This window comes from Solanum tuberosum, unplaced genomic scaffold (genome assembly GCF_000226075.1).
Source record: "Solanum tuberosum cultivar DM 1-3 516 R44 unplaced genomic scaffold, SolTub_3.0 scf00012, whole genome shotgun sequence".
In the NCBI taxonomy this organism is placed as follows: Eukaryota; Viridiplantae; Streptophyta; class Magnoliopsida; order Solanales; family Solanaceae; genus Solanum; species Solanum tuberosum.
Window position 1 is genome coordinate 248,048 of NW_006238937.1, and position 17,822 is coordinate 265,869.

At 33.2% G+C, this 17,822-nt stretch overlaps 2 protein-coding genes across 3 annotated transcripts in view; one reads left to right on the forward strand and one right to left on the reverse strand.

The window, feature by feature from the left end:
• Positions 1 to 5,893, forward strand: part of LOC102598556 (suppressor of RPS4-RLD 1) — a 20,033-nt gene extending 14,140 nt beyond the window's left edge. The window contains exons 16-24 of one of the 2 annotated variants that reach the window (XM_015312940.1): positions 922 to 1,256; positions 2,292 to 2,378; positions 2,644 to 2,743; positions 3,061 to 3,152; positions 3,267 to 3,305; positions 3,434 to 3,524; positions 4,542 to 4,639; positions 4,719 to 5,029; positions 5,661 to 5,893. In XM_015312940.1, the coding sequence (XP_015168426.1) occupies positions 922 to 1,256; positions 2,292 to 2,378; positions 2,644 to 2,743; positions 3,061 to 3,152; positions 3,267 to 3,305; positions 3,434 to 3,524; positions 4,542 to 4,639; positions 4,719 to 5,007 (1,131 nt within the window). In that variant the 3' untranslated portion in view covers positions 5,008 to 5,029; positions 5,661 to 5,893. Of the gene's footprint in view, positions 1 to 921; positions 1,257 to 2,291; positions 2,379 to 2,643; positions 2,744 to 3,060; positions 3,153 to 3,266; positions 3,306 to 3,433; positions 3,525 to 4,541; positions 4,640 to 4,718; positions 5,030 to 5,644 lie in introns of both variants that reach the window. The other variant, XM_006339770.2, reaches the window with a different exon arrangement.
• Positions 5,781 to 8,910, reverse strand: LOC102606247 (uncharacterized). The gene is made up of 2 exons (XM_015312944.1): positions 7,107 to 8,910; positions 5,781 to 6,806 (listed from the first exon to the last, which is right to left on the reverse strand). Exons 1-2 carry the CDS (start codon positions 8,857 to 8,859, stop codon positions 6,697 to 6,699), a joined length of 1,863 nt encoding a protein of 620 aa, XP_015168430.1. The 5' UTR covers positions 8,860 to 8,910; the 3' UTR covers positions 5,781 to 6,696.
• Between the last annotated feature and the right edge of the window lie 8,912 nt (positions 8,911 to 17,822).

The window sequence follows — 17,822 nt, forward strand, 5'->3', positions numbered from 1 at the left end:
AATAAAAATAAAAAGAAATTAAAATAATAGAAGTAAAAAAAATTAAAACAAAAAAATAAAAATAGAAATTAAAAAAATAAATAAAAAGTAATCAGGTGGTAATTACACCATGTAATTACCAACACTGCCTCTGCCTGTGAATTGTAGAGTGTAATTACCCCTGCCAATTACACCAATTACCTGCTGACTAAGTAATTACATGTCCTTCCAAACAGGACAAGACAGTGTAATTACATCAATTACACCAAATCCAATTACCAGGGTGTTCTTCCAAACAAGCCCTAAATGATGTTAGACTAAAAATGTCAAGTTTTGATGTTCATCTAGTGCAAAAAGGGATGAACACAAGTTCTTTTATACTTTAGGCTGTAAGTTTAATTGATAAATGATGCCGTGGGGAATGGTTAAACATTTAGAGGTTCATATTGTGCAGTAGTCCATATTTATGATTGGCTGTCTTTAGTTTTGGGGAGACACTTATTGGAAGCAGTTGGCTTTAGCCCTTCAGCCTCTAATTCTGTAATCTGTATGTTGTGGAGCAATTTCCGATGTTAACTGTGATGCTCTTTGTAGTTATTTAGTTGAGTTAGTTTGTGCAATGGTTGTAAACTGTAGTATTAGATTTGTGCCTTTCTAACTTGTGTTGCTTTTTCATGATCAAAATTTCTCTTTACTTATCTAGTGAAGAGGATCTATTGTTCCTAGTGTATCTCTTAGACCTTATGATGATATTCTTTTCTTTTTGCAATTTAAAGATGATATAATATCTTTACTGCAGATGGCCAGTTCATAATTTTTTGTAAAGTCAACTCTCTTTTTTAATTTGATATGTATTTATACGCTGCTCTTTAGCTACAAACATGCTTGCCACAATGTAGTTATTCTTTCACCCAAATCTGAGAATATTTTTGCAATTATCAGCACCGCATGGCAGGATTAGCTGCTATTGAGATAGCACAAAAAGTCTCAAAAGCTTGGCGTGCCTTACAAGCTGAATGGAGAAACTCAACTAAAGGCACAGGAAAGTCTGGGAAGAGACTCAGGAGAAGGGAAAAACTAAATTCTGTTAGTTTAAACAGAGGTGGAGCTGGTTGTAGCACTAGCAGTTCCTCAGACACATCTACTTCATACAGTTTGATTGATGATAGGTCAACTGGACGTTCCATGATGTCATGGAACCACTTGTATTCATTGGCTGTCAAATGGAGACAAATATCTGAACCATGTGATCCAGTGGTGTGGATTAACAAGCTAAGGTACTCCACCTGCTATTAATGTAGTGAAGTTTAGTTAGTTATTAAAGTTCATTGAAATCTATACTTGGTCTCAGCATTTTAACAAATATCTACTACATTTTCCTAAAGTCTTTCCGATTTGAATTGAGTACACAATGATATTCTCTTCTTTTATTTTTGATAAAGAGCTCTTATTTCTTAATATCAACAATGATATTCTCTTAGTACATAAAGATAATAAGAATCACTATCTTCACCTCAAGCATGAAAAAAAACCTCCCTCAATTTGCTTAACTTGCTTCATTTGATCCTTTAGTTCTATGGAGTTATTTCCCAGCTTCTGTGTTGGTGTACTTCACTCTCATTTGGAGCACTCACGAAAAGAAGGATTCTAGCATATATGACTTTTGAAGTTTGGGTGAAGATTTTGGAGGACTAAAGACCTATTTCACTTTGGCTCGTCTAAGAGACTAAGACTAAAATCATTAATTCGTATTTAAGCCAGGATAACCAGAATATAGCATACTACTTACCACGTCGATGAGATGCTAGTGTATGAAGAGATCCCCCTCTAGAAGTCGTAGAGAAATTCAAGAAATGCTACAGGATCAATAAGTTTGATGGACATGTGTCACATCCCAAAATACACCCAGACATGACTGGCACCTGTTAACACCACCTGTCGGGCGAACCAAATATCCATACACTTGCCCAATTATCTAAGCAGTGAGAGCATTACGCGCAAGTCTAAATACATTAGTTGATAAAAGGAGAATAATAAATCCAACGAAATCCATAATCATACCATTGATTCAACGATCACCAAATACCCTCTAGCCCAAATCCCATAATACGACCGTGAAGCATCTAATAGAGTAAATGAGTTTAGCTGTCAGGCATGCAAATCCCAAGAAAGAAGATATATGCTATAAAATAGATAGAGCTGAAACAACGGCCTCCACGAAAGGTCTTTAGCTTTACTATAAAGAAGATATTGATTCTAATGTGCCGCTTTAGCTTTAATTTTTGCTGAGAATTCTTGTTTTTTTTGCATAGTGAGGAATTCAATACTGGATTTGGGTCTCACACTCCTCTTGTTCTCGGTCAAGCCAAAGTTGTTCGCTACCATCCCAATTCTCAGAGGTAAGAGCTTTACCTTTCTGATTAAGCGCAAATGTATTTCTTTACTATTATTTTTTGTGAAACATGGATACTGCAAATGATACCGATGCTATGATTGACCTTTAGAGCTCGTTACAGGATGTGTAATTGATGCTACCCTTGTAAAAAACTTTACAACAGCTTGCTACTGGCCATGAATAAAATTTCCTTTTAACAGTCAAAAGGCATAACCTTTCTTATTTGTATTAGCTCTTTCTCAAGGCTCTTATTGTCTGTCAATGTTCAGAACCTTGACTGTTGCCAAGGCTGTTATCAAGGAGAATAAATCAGTGTGCAACAAGGAAGACAGGATAATTGATCTTTCTGAACAACAGAAGTTGCAAGAAGTGAGTTTGTTTGCTTATGACCTTAGTTCATCTTTTGCACTGTTGTGCCTTTTTGACAGTGTATAGTTTTTGGTTGTTGATAATTGGTTTTCTGGTTCATGTCAAAATACCAACTTTATAGCATTTCCCATGACAATAAAACCGTCAAATTGAGAAATCTTTATTAGGCTGATTTTATATTGGTCACATTTCTTCCTTAGATGTTATCTGATGGCTCTCTGAAATCAAACTAGGTGTCCACTTGCTATGTTTACTACTTTTGTGCCATGCCTTTTTTCTCTTATGGTGGTAATCAACACCTGAACTGTACTTTGCAGATAATGGCTGCAGAATCCAGCTCTGATCTTTACAGAGTTGTTGGTCAAGACTTTTGGTTGGCCACCTGGTGTAACAGTACGGCACTTGAAGGGTACTTTTTTATATGTGGTCCTCTTTATACTGTATAACAGTATGTTACTCATGAATATTTTCTCTCATCAAGGTCTTTTTTCTAATTTTCCCTCCTTTCTTAATGCCTGATCAGGAAGCGTCTTGAAGGAACAAGGATCACTGTAGTGAAAATGTAGAACACCATCTAACCTATTTGGAATTCAACCTTTTGTGTGTGGAAAGGAGGGTGACTTGAGTAAACTATCGCTTAAACTAGTTCTAATTTTTCTTATTCCTGTCAACTTTTGTTGTTCCTTCCAGGGGTGAGATTGGTTACGACTTTGCAATTAGAACACCTTGTACACCTGCTAGATGGGACGACTTTGATGTGGAGATGACATCAGCCTGGGAGGTATCCTCTTGATTTATTATCTAGAAAGTCATTTTCTACTTCCATGACATAGTTTTTGGATATTTGAAAGCAATATAACATCAATGTAAAACAGTAGACAAAAAAATTCTTTAGAGGTCGTTTGGTAGGGTGTATTAGGTAGAATAATGCTAGTACTAAATTTTAGTACAATGTTTGGTTTCAAATCTCACCTATGTACTACTAATACCAGTATTACTTATACACCCTATTTAATACTATTCTTAAACATAGTAAACCATGGCATTAACTATATCAGTACCATTCCTATACTTATAAGTCATACACCCTATTCAGTACTATTCTTGATAATGCAATGCATGTTAGATTGCTAGTTTTAATACAACAAACCAAACAATCAATAAGAAATGATGTCAGCATAAAAAATCCCAATACTACTTGTCTTCGAACCAAACAGCCCCTTATAGTACAGTTTTTCATGGTTTATTCATCTTGTGCCTGCTCGGAGATGATCAGTGAAGTCTTGCAATAAGCCTATATTAGTCAGATTGGGAGTCTGTTCATCAGACTATTCTCTCACTTTTATAAATAGATTTTGCTAAGCACTGAAACAAGCAGAAGTAATGAGCCTTTTCCTGTCTGGACATAGAAGTAAGCATTATACCTGAGATGATCTGGGTTTTTGTGCAGTATAATCTTTCTGAAATGATTTGGCATATATTTCTTACTTGAACTTGTTTGTAGACCTACTATTTAGTTCCTAACTGAAGCTTTATCTATGCCCATTAATTTCCTATTGTTGCTTACTTCTGTTTGTGTTGCTCCCTTTTTTCCCCTCCTTTCTTCTGTTTATTTGTTCTTGAGACACACATGTATTTTCTGTTTGGTATTTAAATAATAGTGTTCTAATTAAGTTAACTAACTAGTGCGCGAATACTGGCCCGGACACCACGGTCATCAAATTTTTTTTTAACTAAGTTGAGACTTAAATGATAGTTTTCTAGTTAAGACTAAGTTGAACACAAAACTGTTATGCAGGCTCTTTGCGATGCTTACTGTGGTGAGAATTATGGGTCAACAGATTTTGATGTGCTTGAAAATGTGAGAGATGCAATCTTAAGGATGACATATTACTGGTAAGATATATTAACTTCTATTTGGTTGATGTCAAGGGAAGCATATGGTTCTCTTTAATTTGGCTGATAATTTTTGCAGGTATAATTTCATGCCGCTTTCCAGAGGAACTGCTGTTGTTGGATTCATAGTTTTGCTTGGATTACTGCTCGCTGCTAATATGGAGTTCACAGGAAGCATTCCAAAAGGTCTGCAGGTGGATTGGGAAGCCATCCTGGAGTTTGACTCGAGTTCCTTTGTAGATTCTGTAAAGAAATGGTTGTACCCATCTCTCAAAGTCAGCACATCATGGAAAAGCTACCCAGATGTCACGTCAACATTTGAGACGACTGGATCAGTTGTTGCTGCTCTGAGCACCTATTCAGACTAAGGGAGATACGTCATTTATTGGTAAGTTGCTGTACATACGAAGGAAACAAATTTCTCTACTCTATTCTGCTGGATATTTTGGGCTTGCTGTTTGTAGTTCAACAAAATTTGGAGCACGTCCTTGTGTGTATGGTTTCCCTCACCTCTCCAATTTTAATAGGAGTATTCAATTATACTAAGACCATGCACTTGACAAAGGGCAACTTCTTAATCTACTCAACAACGAGGTACGTGCACAATAGTATTGAAATGAGATTCTTCTAATCTTTTAAACCACCAGCACGATAGGATTGAATTGTCGGTGGCTAAAAAGACTAGAACCATCATTTGGGCTGTGGTGCTACACACGAGGATTGTTCAGTCAACTGTAGCATTATTGGAATTAAAATCAAAGGAATTACATAAATTTTAAGTGGTGGAAGTATGGGATACAGTACTAGCACGTTAACTCACAAGAACATGAATGCAATTTTTCTTTGGCAGTTCCTGTTCATAAGCCCTAAAGCTTCTCTGAACGTGTTAATATATTTCAGCAGTTCTAAGTTTTGCAATGCTTTTTATTTGTGAGAACTATGTGAAATGTGAGGCTATATTTGAGTGGATTTCTCTTAACTTTCCCATATATTCGTTGCATATAGGTTTCATCTGGGATCATTTATCTGGAGAAATTTCGCTGGTGCATTATCTGACTTGGTCCTGCTGCGGATGAATTGACGCGAGATGTTTTACATTATTAACATTCTCCTAGTGTACCATTACTTGTGAATTATTGTATTTTAGTTGTATTGTGTATGATCTGCCCTCTCATTGTTTCCTTTCTTTTAGATTACCATGTTAGATTTCAGGATAGTTATTTGAAAAGAAATGAATAAATGGGTTTTCTAGTCTTTGTTTGTTGTCCTTGTATTTTGTGTTTCTTTATGCAGTTAGACGGACCCGTTTCTTCTATAGTTTGCAGGGTGGTGATGAATGAATTAAGAAGTAGGGGTCAAAAGTCTCACTTTTTAGCCCATGTAATGAAAATGGTGGTTCTGAACCTCTGACCCCCGCTTTGCAAACTTTCCTCCATTTCATTCTGAACGGAGGCTAGTAATCATTTTCAAAGAGGCAAGGCAAATACAGAAACGAGTCGATATCAAACGCATAGTGAGAAGCAATAATTACCAGTGGACTAAACTATAACAAGTGCAAAGGAGAAAAAAAAAATAATAAACATAGTCAAATGCTCACCAGTTTTCAGCATTTGGAACAAAAACAAAATCTACCGGGTTAGGTACGATACGATACCTCAGCAGATCTATTCTAAAAAACTTGTCTGTTTGGTATCCATATATGGTGTATTTGTTTTGTTGTCTTGTCCAGGAGGACCATATCAAACCAAAAAGTACATTGTCTGAAAAGGATTTGATTAGATGAACAAAATCACATATTTCCTTCCCTCCTTAATAGGATTAACTTCCAAAAGTGTTTTTTGTTTCCACAGAGAAACAAAATCGTATCTAGAAAACGCAAGAGTATGTCGGTTGTAAGAATTGACAGGAAAGGGGAACTAACAGGTGGAATGTCACTCACACGGTTAATTCTGCATTTGAACAAAAGATATGAATAGCTTACTCCACATGAAAGAAAGACCCGTTCATGAACCTTAAAGTTCCTCAACTCGTAACGAGCTATCACATTTTTCTTGTACTTACCGCTCCTGTGATGGTTCAATAACGCCTTTGCTTCTCCGACTTGTTCTCCAAAGCCGTCCCTTTTTCAAGAGCCGATGCTCCTTGTCTTTCACCGGGGTTGGCATGCCTGTTAGAGGACACCCCCAAATATGTTTATTACAGATCACTAATTTTGCTCATTTTGAGTGAAATAGAACTTCATAATACAATCTGTGCTAAAGCACAACAAAAAAGAAGGATTTAAAACTCATAGATTGCTAGTAACGGGCATTTGCCTTAAGCTCTTATACGTTGTTAGCTGCAGTTATCTTTTACATGATCTAATAGTACAATTTAACATGTCAAAACTTGCGCTATCTTGTAAACTTTGGAGCACTAAAATAGGTAAAATACAAATTAAGAACAACAAAAATAATTCACTACTTACTTTTTAATAGTGCCTCTTCTATCTTCCCTTTCATTTTTCCACCTGCAAGGCGATGCTGGACCCTGGATTTATGAGTTCCATTGTCATCAATGTCATCTTTCATGGACTTCGCGGCATCTGCAAAAATCCACGTGGCTGTCATCTGCTTGTTCAACATGCGGATTGCATAGTATGGGATTTTCCTTGTGCTGCTTTTGTTTCCATTCAACTTGCTTCGTTCATTGATGAACATTAAGCAATCCATTAAACTTAGTCTAGCCAATCCTTTCATGTGATAAGCCTGCGATCTTCGCCACAGGCTCTTTATATGTGGCCTCATTTCACCTGATAAGCATAAGGCTCGAGTTGTATCACTAATAGCTAACTCTGCTTCTCCTAAAATTAAATGACATTGAGCTCTATTGCTATAAAGAACAATCCTTTCTTTTCTTAAGTTTAGTGGACATAAATCTAAAGCCTTTGTGTACTTGTTTACAGCTGCTTCAATCTCACTTGACCAAAATTTCTTGTTTCCTTCACGTTTTAAAACGGAAACCAAAAGCTCTGTTTCCTTCACTTCTTGTTCCGACATGATTTTATCCCTTTTCCTTTTTTCAACTTTCAAGTCCCAAATCTCTTCAATTGCCTTTTGTGATCCTATTTCGTCGAACCCCACTTGACCATATTTGATTTTAGCATAATCTTGCAAGAGTAGTTGCGTTATCATGTCACCGATTTTTCGTCTTCCTTTGATAGTTCTAAGCTCTACTAAATCAGCAAGAAAAGGAGCTGCAATGTTGGTTACTCTGTTTCTTGTTTTTGGATCCTTGAGAAGTACCAAAAGACTTTCAATTGCCATGAATTGCCATTCGTCCGATGATCTAGAGAGGTTGCAGATATTTTCTACGACTTGTTCTAATTGAGCAATGTTTTTTCTACCATCTTCGCTTTCACAAAGACTTCTGATTAGGCCAATGCCAGAGAAAGAATTCTGGTTCTGTAATCCACCCCATATATCACATAAATTCTTGAGAAAATCTTCTTTGCATATTAAATTGATGCTTCTTTTCTTTGTAATGAAGCAGTTGAGAAGGTATAGAGACCAGCATTGCATTTGGCAAGCCCAAGACTCTGCTTTTTTATTCTCCATTTCGAATTCTCTGAGACCTTTTGTCATCAAATAGCAATGATATTCGACTCTGTTTTCAGTTTTCTTGCACACAAACTCGCTATAGATTGTAAAAATGCATTTGGAAGCTATGTCCATGGCTAGTTTCATAATCTCTACTTCATGGACCATAATGTCTTCAAATGTCCTTCTATGTCGCGCAATGTGACCAAGTGCTCTAACAGCCACTCTTTGCTCGACCCAAGTTATCTTACCTCTTAAGAGGTCTATTAATGGCGAAATTACGCCTGATTTAACAGCCAAAACAGAGAATCTAGCTTTGTTCATGGTGTAGGAGCCAATGATATGAGCTGCATAATAAGGGACATACACGTTATGACCTCTTGAAAGCCATTTTTGGTCACGGGTGCAGCTGTTGAGAAGTCTAGCCATGCAATTAAAAACGCCGAGGGACGGGAATTCAGGGTCATCAGGTTGAGCAAGAGCAATATTCCAGAGGCATCTTAAGGTGAGAACAAGTTCCATATCTTCAATTAGATGCAAATCTTTGAAGCATTGAACTATTAAAGTTTTTCGTATCGATGGATCTTCTTCTTCCATTGTACCACACAACAAACAACTACGACGTGTACTGTTGCATTTCATGTTCAAATGCAGGGCAAAGTCTGTTTTGTTTTTTGCTGTTTGAGTAGTCAGAGAATGTTGTTGATGGAGTTTCTATGGCAGGTTGTTAGAGGTATTAGTTTAAGTGCACTGACTGGTGGGCAGGTAAGGATTCATTTTCAGAAGTAACTCTTAATCAAAGTGTTTTGTCGTTATTCATATATGTCCATCTTACATAAATATAACAAGTTGCAAACTCCCCCACCCACCCACACCTAAAAACAGAAAATAAACAAACAAAAAAAAAAAGAGAGAAAGTGTTTTGACAAACATGTGGGCTGAATCATGAGACTACTTGGTCCGACTCTGACCAGAAATTTTGAGTTGTGAGAGTTGTAGATAGACAAAAAGAGGGGAGAAACGAATAAATAGGAATGATTTTGTACCATTAGACAGAAGTACCTACTAAGATATCTCTACTGACGAACCATTTCAATAGTATAGGTGTTGCCTTGCCATGACGCACGCGGCACAACCATGACCAACCTTTTCTTCTCTAGGTATAACACATTCCTTTTCTAACTGAACTTTCCCATCACGATCTTTAATTCTTTGGTATGCTCTATTTATTATTCCTTTGGACTTTCTTCTTTCCAATGCGCGATATAGGTGGTGGAATTTATGATATCAAGGAGTTGTTTGATGTAAGGTATAAAGTATAATATTCTCATGATAAAATGTAGGATTATTTTATCTCAAGTTTGATTGAAGATATTAGATAGTTTTTGAATTATTATTCCACTATTTTTGTCAAGTAATGAAATAGATAGATTATCTCATACACAAGATAGAATAACTTACTCCGAATAACTTATTTCCAACGGAACGACCCCGAGGCCTAGAAGAGCCACCAAGGCAGTCCCTTTTTTTGACCTCATATGTAGTATCCTCGTGGAGTCTAGATTTAACTTGAAAAGCAAACAAAGCAATTGTTTACATTATTTAATGAACCAAGTACAAATGGGGTTGGTCTCAAGAAAATGCGGCTAACCTATGAAAGAGTTAATTAAAGTATCTTTTTGAGTTGAAGCAGAATTTGCAACTCACTTCAGCATTACTTTTGATGCCAAAAATAATCATTACAAATCTGGGATATAATAATACAAACATGCTTAGTTCAGATTTTAACATGTGTCTTTACGTCGATATTAAGCACTCCCTTGTTTACTTTATTTATTTTAATTACTATTTGAACACTTAAATGATTTAAAAAACAAATTTAAGTGATATTTTTAAATCATAATTTTTTTTCTTTTTGTTTTTAATATTTTAAATTATAAATATCAGAATTTAAAGTATTTTTATATAGTTTCTAAATGTATATCATCATATATAAAAAATGGGAATAAGCACACACGTATAACAACACACAACTCTACCTTCATAAATTCAAATAAAATGAAAATATATGGGGGGGAAAAGTAGGACATTGAATTGAAAAAATGAAAGCATAATTAATTATTTTTAAAATTATTCTATTATTACTTACAATTTAAATAAATTATAAATATACAATTAATATTTCTTGGGTTCGTGCACCGCACGGGCTATCGATTAGTAGTATAAAAATAAAAGGAAAAACTACATAACACACATACATCACTACTATATATACTATACTTACCTCTAATTTAATATAATTACACATATTACCATTTTTAATATTTATACCATATATTTTAAAAGATTTAATCAGATACACAAATTTCTTAAATATACTATTGGATAATTATCTTAAATTTAAACTCCTTAATTAATGGTCATTAACAAGACAATATTTTTCTATTCCCATCTGCCACCGTTCCCCCACCCCATGTCCAGCCGCCCACTTTCTTTCTTCATTTTCTCCCTCTTTATTCCTTCATTCTCTCAATACATGTTTGCATGTTCAAATCAATATTTTACATATAGGTTTGTTTTAATTGTTTTATTATTCTCATGTGGTTTTGTATAAGATTAAAATTCATAATGTTCTTAAGTTCAATTTTAAAAAGTTTTACAAATTAAGTTTTATATTTTTTTATTTTGTTGTTTCTCAAATACTTTAATGGCTGACCATTCTCAAAATCGGATGATTCTTGTTAAAGGTACTACACATTAATAATATTATACTAAATCAGACAACTTTTATTTGTTTATTTTTGCTCATGAATTTCTCATTGTAGGGACTGACTCTTCATCCATCAACATTTAAGCCGAGAATAGATCTAAGTATAGGAACGACTCAATCAAGATGGAAGAATTACGTCAAGTTTTAATAAACAGAATAAATACACCATTAGCTATGGAACAATGTTGGATACACATTATGTATCTAGTTAAGAGTTCATGTATCTGACTTAAGATTATATGTATCTATGAGAAAAAAAATCAAATGCTAAAAAGGGAAGAATTTTGAAATATTTTACTTTTTTTTTGGATTAATGATAAACAAATAGTCTACCATCGTGAATTGTTCCTATATTCGTGCGTTTCAGATACAAATTTTATGTATTGTGCTTATTATGTATCCGAGATACATGTTTTTGAATATAATGTATGAAACTAATACTTGATACATCAAATTAATAATAGATACATATAAAAAATACATGAAATTAAAATTAGATTATATAAATAGATACAATGAAATTAATACTAGACACGTATAATAAATACACTAAATAAATCTAGATACTTCTATGCTACATATGGACGTACATGTATGATGCTCATGTATCTAAGTGTTTAGTTGGTTGGATACATCATATATTGATAATAGTGCATCAAATTAATGGATTTATTAATTTAAGAGTAATAAAATGAAATTAATAGAATTACATGACTAAGATATGCATTTTATTTTTGTCTTTTATTATCAATATTAATGAATTTATTATTTCAAAAAGTAATCAAATGAAATTAATTAAACATAGATTCACTCCTTGATTTTGGCATTATATTAAGGGATTTGATTAATTTAAATTTTCAAAATTAATTTTCCATGTATTCTGAAAATCCTCAATTACTTCTCTAATTAAGGAAATCAATTACAACCAATTAATTTAAACAAATAAAAAATGTATCTCAGTTTTAAAATTCGACAGATACATGTATCTCACGGATTCTAACTCGTGTATCCTAAACATGAAATATGGTAGATGAAGTAATATTTGAAACTATCGAGAATTTTAGTAATTGGGACCTAAACTAGTGGAATTTATGTAGTTTGCCCTAAAAAGATTCACTCTTCCAATATAAATGGATTGAAAGCCCAACTTTAAATGATTTAACTTTGAAACTTTCTCTTTTATTATTGGTCTTTATCATTGGGCCCAAACCCAAGTAGTCTATGGGCCTGAACAACCAAAAGATGAGGAACAACCGAACAAGTATATCATTGAAATTATTTGGAAATCCTTTCACAATCAACGAGAGTCGTGTGTATCATCTCTAACAACATATAAGGTAAGTTGTTAAGTCTCTCTGTTAAAGAAATTCAATAATAACTCGTACGTAATATTTGAACATAAGATATTTAACAAACTTTTTATTTATTGGTATACGTCATTTTAAATTTAACATTGATATTATATTTTCTATTTCAATTTGTTACTTTCTTGATGGAATAGTATAAACATTTCATCCTTTGGTCTAATCTCAACATAAATAATTAAAAGAATCAAGTCCATATATAGAGAAAAAGAATTGTGAGATTATCAGAGTATCTAAGATTGCATCATATTGAATTCCAAATGAAGCAAAGTTTTTTTTTCTAGTTTTACAACACCCAATCGCATTACACTTTTTTACTTATTTAAAGAAAACAAAAGGAGAAACTTTTTTGCATAAATATACTTGGTATAGTTGATTTCAGGTGGAAGCAAAGGAAATTAAAGGCAAGTTTATGATTGGAAAAATTAGAATAATTGCTCTTGAGTGAGACATAAGGGATATGGTTATTCTATCCCTACTTACTTTCTTCTTCAACAAGTTCTAGCAACTTATACTATTAACGTGCCACGTCTCTTATAAAAAAAATATCCAAAGATTGCAGAAGCAGCTACTTTAGACAAAGAGGAATAATGGAATTAAGGCCTTTTATATTTTTTTTAAATTTCATTCTGTGAATTAAATGAAATAGGATTAGTATTAGTATAGACTATAGTGCTTTATCACCAGAGTTAGTATATATATAAAATACCCTTAGTTCGTTTCACATTCGAGTTTTATGATTACAAAATAATATTCTAGGGTGCAGTAAACTTTTCATTAACGGACTATAGTCAATACGAATTCAAATTTATTATATGAATATATAAGAAAAAATTTCTTATGATTTTTTTTTCCAACGTAACCTTTTACGTTAAGCCTCTTTAGTTGCGACATGCTCGGGCAAAGAAAAGGATGAGTTCGCCGGGAAGGAAAGAAACATAGTATAATACTTTTTCTATTTTAATTTATTTGTCCTATTCTTTTTAATATATTTTAAAAAGAATGTTTTTTAGCAACTATTTAATTTCAACTTTCTACATATAATACCACAAGATTAAAGAATATTTTGATATATTTGACATATATTTAATTAAAGACCTCAAGATTTAAAAATTGGTGTCAAATCAAAATATGGAACAAATTGAAATAAAAGACACAGAGGCGGACCCACACTATAGAAAGGGGGTGCACGTGCACCCGCTAACTTTCGAAAGAATCATATGGATATATGTATATCTATTTTGAAAAGCGGATAGAAATTAGGATATACTTAACAGTGCACCCATTAAAAACATAGAAGTGCTCTTGCGCTACTGGTACAAACTAGAGATACCATCCTTGAGCACAGGGTTCAAATCCAACAGAAGCCCTTTTTTTATTGTTTTTATTTTAAGTTTAGCTTAGAGCTCATATTTGAGCTATGTTTATATTAATGCACCCAAAATCTTCAAATTCTGGGTTCGCCTATGAAATGACATACTCCCTCCGCCCCATTTTATGTGAGGTAGTTTGATTCGGTACGAAATTTAAGAAAGAAAGGATGACTTTTAAAACTTGTGGTCCAAAATGAATGATATAAATTTGTGTGGCTATAAATTATTTCATTAAGGGTTAAATAGACATTTTATAGTTAAATTGTTAATTTATATAGAAATGTGTCATTCTTTTTGGGACTGACTAAAAAGAAAAGTAAGTCACATAAATTGAGACTGAGGGAGTAATAGTCTAGGCTAGTTACTTTTCAGCAACAACAAATAATAATAACAACAATAACATACTAAAAATGTAATCTCGTAAGGGGACTTAAAAATAATAGAATGAACACAAACTTTATTTCTATCTTTATGAAGTAAGAAAAATATTTCTAATAGACCCTCGACTCCAAAAGGTCTAGCCTAGTTATCAACCATGTAATCAAAACATAATTATTATCGTAAAATTTGAAATTTCTAAAATTTCACCATAACATTCTGAAATTTCATGTGCAGTATTAATTATCTTCGTTATAACGGCTAGAAAATCGAGATCGGGTTCTGTCTTATTAAAACTTTAAATTAAAAAAAAAAAAACATAGTGCAGGTTTCTTTCATACAAGACGCCGTGTTTTATTCTTTTTTTCTCCCAAAATAGTAAAAGATTAAACAGAGTTGGGGAATGGTCACTGTCCCTTCTCACTTCTGCCAAATCTTATAAACAAAGCAGCTGCTTCTTACAGCAACCATTGGGATTCACGCGTATGCTATTTAGAGTTTCTTCGAATCCCAAACATATCAATCATCATTCGCCATAAATATATGCCTCACATTTCTACTATACTCCAATCTTTTTTATGGAAAAGGGTTAAAATTGCCCCTAAACTATGTGAAATAGATCACTTATATCCTCCATTATATTTTGGGATAAAAAATAACCCCGCCGTTATCCTAGGAGACCACAAATACCCTCAAGAGTTAACTCCCCAAATTATTAGTGATGTGGCAAGCCACATGGGACTAATCCCCTCCACCTAAGCATTGCCAACTAAGATTCACTACAAAAAGAATTTGACCTTTAGTGGCGACCATAGTCGCCACAAAAGCCCAGAAATCGTCACTAAAAGTTTTTAACATTAAATTCTAATTTTGTGTTTTTTCTTCATTGTTTTTAAAAAACCAAAATGATATCGATTAAGTAGGAGTTTTAAGACACTGTATGTTTTATTTTTATGTCATAAGTAAACGTATAAAATGTACAATGATGCATTATATATTAGGAGATTTGAATCGAGAAGTAATTTTGATGTATTTTTCGTAATAATATTGGATATTTTTAATATTGATATTGCAAAGTTATTTATTTTAGAAAATTAGGTTGCAATCGAAAATTAATTATCATATTTTTTGGTTGAAAAAATAGGTTTTACTAGCGAATGGTTGTTGGAGCCTTAGTTGCCACTAAAAATCACTAATAACCTTTTAGTGACAATATTTTTGGGATTTTTGTGGGCAACTTTGTCGCCACTAAAGGTCAAATTCTTTTGTAGTGAATCTTAGTTGGCAATGCTTAGGTGGAGGGATTAGTCCCATGTGGCTTGCCACATCACTAATGATTTGGGGTGTTAACTCTTGAGGGTATTTGTGGTCTCCTAGGATAACGGCAGAGGTATTTTTGATCCCAAAATGTAATGGAGGATATAAGTGGTCTATTTCACATAGTTTAGGGGCAATTTTGACCCTTTTCCGATCTTTTTATAATAACGTCGTTTGTCTAAAAAAAAATTAATTGTTATTATAATGAAACATTGCCATGTATAAACAACATGTAGAGAGTAATAAACAAACAAACAAAAGTCTAGTAAAATTTCATGACTTAAGATTGAAAATAGTAAAATATATACAAATTTTACTTCTATCTAATAAAAATAAAAAAACTGATTCAGAAGACCTTCGGTTCAATCAAGTGAGGTGAAAGAAACGAAAACAAAAAGCTAATAGAGAATATATAGTATAAAATAATAGCGTTATAGCATATCAGATGGTTGTTGTACATAAATTTGATTGTACCTTTTTTTGCCCACTTGTATATCATCCAATTATTTTACTATTGGGTGAGTTGTCTATTTCTTTCCTTGTATCTGTCTTTAGCTACTTTTTTGCTCAATTACAATATATCAATTCAAAGGATTTAGCTAGGCCAACTGTAAAATTAATAATTCTGTGGTTCTATAGTATAATATGCCAAGCAAAAAATTGGACATAAACAAATTGTCATGGACCCATGTCCACCAATCATCAAATACTACCGTTACCCCCATCATATCATCCAGAACACGGGCACCTATGATTAAGTGAATATATAGATATAGGAAAAAAAAATTGACTATTTATTTTTTAAATAAGATAATTTTGTCCTTTGTTTTATTTTTAGAACAAAGATGCATTTATTAGTAGCTCAAACATACTACAGTCACAGTTAGTCAAATAGTTCAAATTTCTGTTTTGATTAACAATTGCTTCAGCTCGAAAGGAATATGGTCAATTTTTCTTATGAATAAGTCATAATACAAACAATTTTGTCATGTATTGCCTGTAACTCAAAAGCAAAATCGACCATTGGTTCATTCTAGATGGAGCAACAGTAGAAAAAGACAACAGTACAAAAAATGTCTCCTATTTTAATTTTAATTATCTTTTGCAAAAAATATCAAATGACTAAATCTGCTGTTATTTTTCATTCCCAAAATTTGCCCTCCCTTTGATTGTTATCGATCTTAGCTTTGACATTTGTCATAGTAGATCGAATCACATATGTAAATAAATGATCCAAATAATCGAGAAGGCTCAAATTAATATACTTATGAATAATTGAATAATGTTTAAACATTATGTAGCTTCCACCATATCAGCCAAATCTAACCCATGTTCTCCAAAGCCATTAATGGAAGGAGTATATCTGAAACAAAAGAAAATGACTTAATTTTATGCATCGATAGATGAACATAGGGAAAATATAAAATAAATCACTTATATTAGGTGTATATTTGGTTTTTTTTTCCTTTCTATTTTGGGTACAAGTGATGAGTTCAATTTAATATTGTGTTTTCTCTCTTATAGGCGCGACCAATAAGGCAAGGTCAATGTTGCTGTGTTTCAGTACTTCTTTGGTCACTAACACTAATTAAGTGGGAAATATTAAGAAAGCATATACACCCTAGCTCAGTTTCGCCAATAATGGTGGCATTTAAAATTCAATGTTCAAACCTCAGTACATCTAAATTTTAATATTATGACATTTTTAAAAATCTATTTTATGGATTTACCTGTATAACTGAAAAATAGTAATTTTCAAGGAAAAAAGAAATATTACGATCTAAATAAATTGAAGAGCCTAAATACTTTGTGAGATGGTGACAAAAACTTTTCGATAAGTATTTTTGTTAGAAAATTTCGATAAAAAATGGTTAACTATAAGAAATTTTAATTTCGTTTTCAAAAAGATTTTGTAAAAGAATGTTACGTGACTCGAAAATAGTTGGAAAACACCGTTAGGGTCCTACCATTGTCGGTGCCAATTACTTGTTAATCTTCTCCACAATCATCGCTTACGCGTATGGACTTGATTTACTCGTGACCCAAACGGGTCCTACATCTAGCCATGTTCCAGCTGTAACCTTTGCCTTCCATCGAAGACAACAAATCAAACCTCCAGCTGCAGAAATCACCTAGACTCTGCATAACCCAAAACACCTGACGTGGTTAGCCCATTACCTAATCACATGGCCTATTGGGCCCATTTTCTCCTTCTAAATCCAGCCTGTTAAGAGGTTCATTTTGTATGTTTTTGCATGGACCCACCCAGATGACGACCCTCCTCTAGCCGTTATGCCTTTTAACTTGCCTACTTATATGCACTTAACTTCACACTCTTTAGACACAATCAATACATTCTCTCTTTTTCTCTTTCTATATTTTCTTTGATTAATATTAGCCACC